General features: G+C 48.3%; 1 protein-coding gene across 1 annotated transcript; it reads left to right on the top strand.

The window, feature by feature from the left end:
- Positions 1–246: 246 nt before the first annotated feature.
- LOC139835045 (uncharacterized) lies at positions 247–1,688 on the top strand. Its single transcript, XM_071825008.1, has one exon. The coding sequence runs from the start codon at positions 420–422 to the stop codon at positions 921–923; it is 504 nt and encodes a 167-aa protein (XP_071681109.1). The 5' UTR covers positions 247–419; the 3' UTR covers positions 924–1,688.
- Positions 1,689–3,055: the final 1,367 nt, after the last annotated feature.

The raw sequence follows: 3,055 nt of genomic DNA, 5'->3' as shown, positions 1-3,055 counted from the left end.
CCTAGTCCCATTCGTGCAACATATAATTAGCCACGAATTTGCCAAAAAAAAAAAGAGGAGAAATAGCCATGCACGAGAGTCATGTGGCGAAAGAAAACGACTGCCGGGAACGACCGGTGTGCGGTTCAACGTGGCGTCGGCCATAGTGCCACCTGCCGCGAAACGGCATCGAAACCCATGATTTTTGTCACGTCAACCACCAACCATCCACGGCCATGGCTCTGCATAAAAGGCAAGACCCGGTAGCGCCATTCCACACCAAACTTCCCCGAGCAGCCAAGCTGCACCTGCAACTCACCACCAAACTCCAATCCCCGAGCAGCGGTACGCTTGCCAAAGCTTCAACACCTCGCCACCAGACTCCGAGATACCCCGGCCGAGCCGACCGGCGCCGACGAACGGCAGCTAGCTAGCTGGTCATGGAGGTTGAGGCGTTTCCTATAGGGTTCACCAAGGGCATCCGCTCCCACTGGCGCCGCCGCAAGTACCAGCGCCTCGAGAACGGCGAAGGCAGGTCGACCAGAGGCAACACCCAGCGCCTCGGCGGTGGCGCGCGGCGAGGCAGCGGCGGGTGGCGCGTTCGTCTGCGGGGGCTGCTCCTCCGCCGCGTGCGCGTTGTCCGCGCAGTCGTCTCCATTCCCGGGCGGCTACTGTGCCGGATGCGGGACGCGTACGTGGGCGGCATGCTGACGGTGGCCAGGAAGGCGGCGGTCACGGCGATGCCTAGCGACGGGATGTGGACCAAGCGGGTACCAAGGCGGAAGCACCAGAAGCTGCTGCTCCCCGGGGCGGCGGCGGCGCAACAGGGCGCGTCGGAGTTCGAGAAGCGGCTGGTGATGGAGATATACAAGTCCATCGTCGCCTCCAAGGAGCTCACCACCATGCTCCACTCCACCGCCGCAACCGCGTCGTCATCAACCTAGCTAGCTAAGCATCATGTACCACTGCCGTGCGTGTCTGTGTCAACAACGAGCACAGCTGCATGTCGATCTGAAGCGAGGTTTTCAAGTTCGTTTGCTCGCTTCCCTTTAGATTATTGCTGCTACGAATTACTCAGTGGAGTAGTAAGCAGTCGTAGTACCGTGCTATGCATGTGTTCGTCCCATGTAATTAAAGCTGTAAGAACGAGAGAAATCCCAACCTGTTCAAAGTAGTACCAAGGCATCCCAAGTTTCAAATGCCTCCACCATTTGGTCTTGTGCACGTTACTGTCAAGGTAATCTTTTCCATGGCTGCGTTCATAACCATCCGTATCGATCAGACGTCGAATTGTCCGACTTCAGGACCATGTGTTTTGACTGGAAATGCTTGGGAATTTCCAACACATGCGTTTGACAATACAAATACAGAGAATATATATACGTCATGGGATTCTTATCCCTGATGGATATTTCACTGTCAACTTATGCACGTGGCTGCGTACGTACTAGCGGAATGGCAGTAGTCGTGTACTTGTATCGTTCATCTAGAAGAGAAGACTAGAAGCATAGCAGTTCGACACGACACGAGTCGGTTGAGTGTTGAGAAACTTGTGGTTAATTGTGATGCATTGATATGCGGTGCGCTCTTACGTAGTTCATCAGGCCTGTCACGCCTGTCTTTGATACATCTCGGTACGAGTACTCTGTGGTCCACTAACTGCAAAGTGTCAACATGGATCCATGGGGCATGCCCCGAGTTTACCGATCTCCGCAAAGTGTTTTGGCTCGCATGTAGATATACTCCCTTCTTTCCAAAAAAAAAATCTTCTCAACTTTTCCTAGATAAAGATGTATCTATAACTAAAATATATCTATATACATACGAATCTAGATAAAGTTGAGAAACTTTTTTAACGGAGGAAGTACATCTTATAAAAAAATACATATTAAAATGTTGAAAAATTTCAAAAATATATCCTTGGATGTACAAATTCTAGTAAGTTGTCAAATGAAAAGCTGTTTGAGCGTCAAAAGTTATCTTTGTGCACATGCCACACGAAAATTAGCGAACAAACATAAAATGTTTAGATACACAGCTGACATTTTTTTCGGATATTTTTAGCATCATAATATATGTGGCTCAGATAGTGGGTGCATCGAGTGAAAGTGGATTTCCACCAATTTAATTCCTTTCACCACTCTTTTGGACCTATTGTGATTTCTGACCCTTGTGTGTTTGGGTTTGTCAGATATTTGAAAATAAAAGAAATAATTTCATTTTTTCCCTCTAGTTTTGCATTTGTAGGGCCACTAGTTAACTTGTCAAGTGAAAATTCGACTAGATTACCTCTATTAGAATATTGGATCCTTGTTTTCTAGTGCATGACCATTAAGCAAGGTTTTCTAGTGCAAAATTTTGGGCATGGTTGTCAATGCCGCCCTCTAATCTTTACACTTTTTTCCATGCCTTATCGAAGTGACATGTTGGTACTATCTAAAAGAAAGCAAAATGCTAAACCATGTTCAAGGTTTCCCGCATGGAATATTTCAATAGAAATTACACTAAATGACGTAATAGTTGTCACAAATGCACCTTGCGCGATTAAAAAAAAGTGGAATTTACTATACATTAATGGTCAATGGGAGCTTTTATGTCTTTTGGCCGGCCTCTGATTCGAGTATGCACTTCAATCAAATTTCAAACATTTGAGTTTGCGTGAATTTACTCCATGCACTCCTAGATTTGGCATCATAACTGCTTTCTCATTTATCTAGTTTTCGTTTTTAAATCTTGGATACCCCCCCCCCCCCCCCAATTGTTTGGATTAACATAAATCAAAGGCCATGGTTCCTCAATCTCCACGTATATACGTTTTGAACCTACGTTGAAAAAAAAATCCTCGTCCGCCCGGCTGGAGATGCAGGCCAGGGACGGCCGGTGGATCCTCGTCCGCCCGTCGCCGGCGTCGCTCGTCGTAATGGCCGGCAACGCTCTCCGGGTACGATCGAGTTGACTCTCAACTTTGCGCTCCCCTGCAGCCGATCTTTCCTCGCCTTGATTTGCTGCTCCGCGCATGCAGGCGTGGTCGAACGACCGTGTGCACGCGCCGTTCCACCGGATCAGCGTGGGCGGG

This window comes from Lolium perenne, chromosome 1 (genome assembly GCF_019359855.2).
Source record: "Lolium perenne isolate Kyuss_39 chromosome 1, Kyuss_2.0, whole genome shotgun sequence".
Taxonomy (NCBI): domain Eukaryota; kingdom Viridiplantae; phylum Streptophyta; class Magnoliopsida; order Poales; family Poaceae; genus Lolium; species Lolium perenne.
The sequence above is the reverse complement of the archived record's forward strand: the minus strand, read 5'-3'. Positions and strand labels throughout refer to the sequence as shown.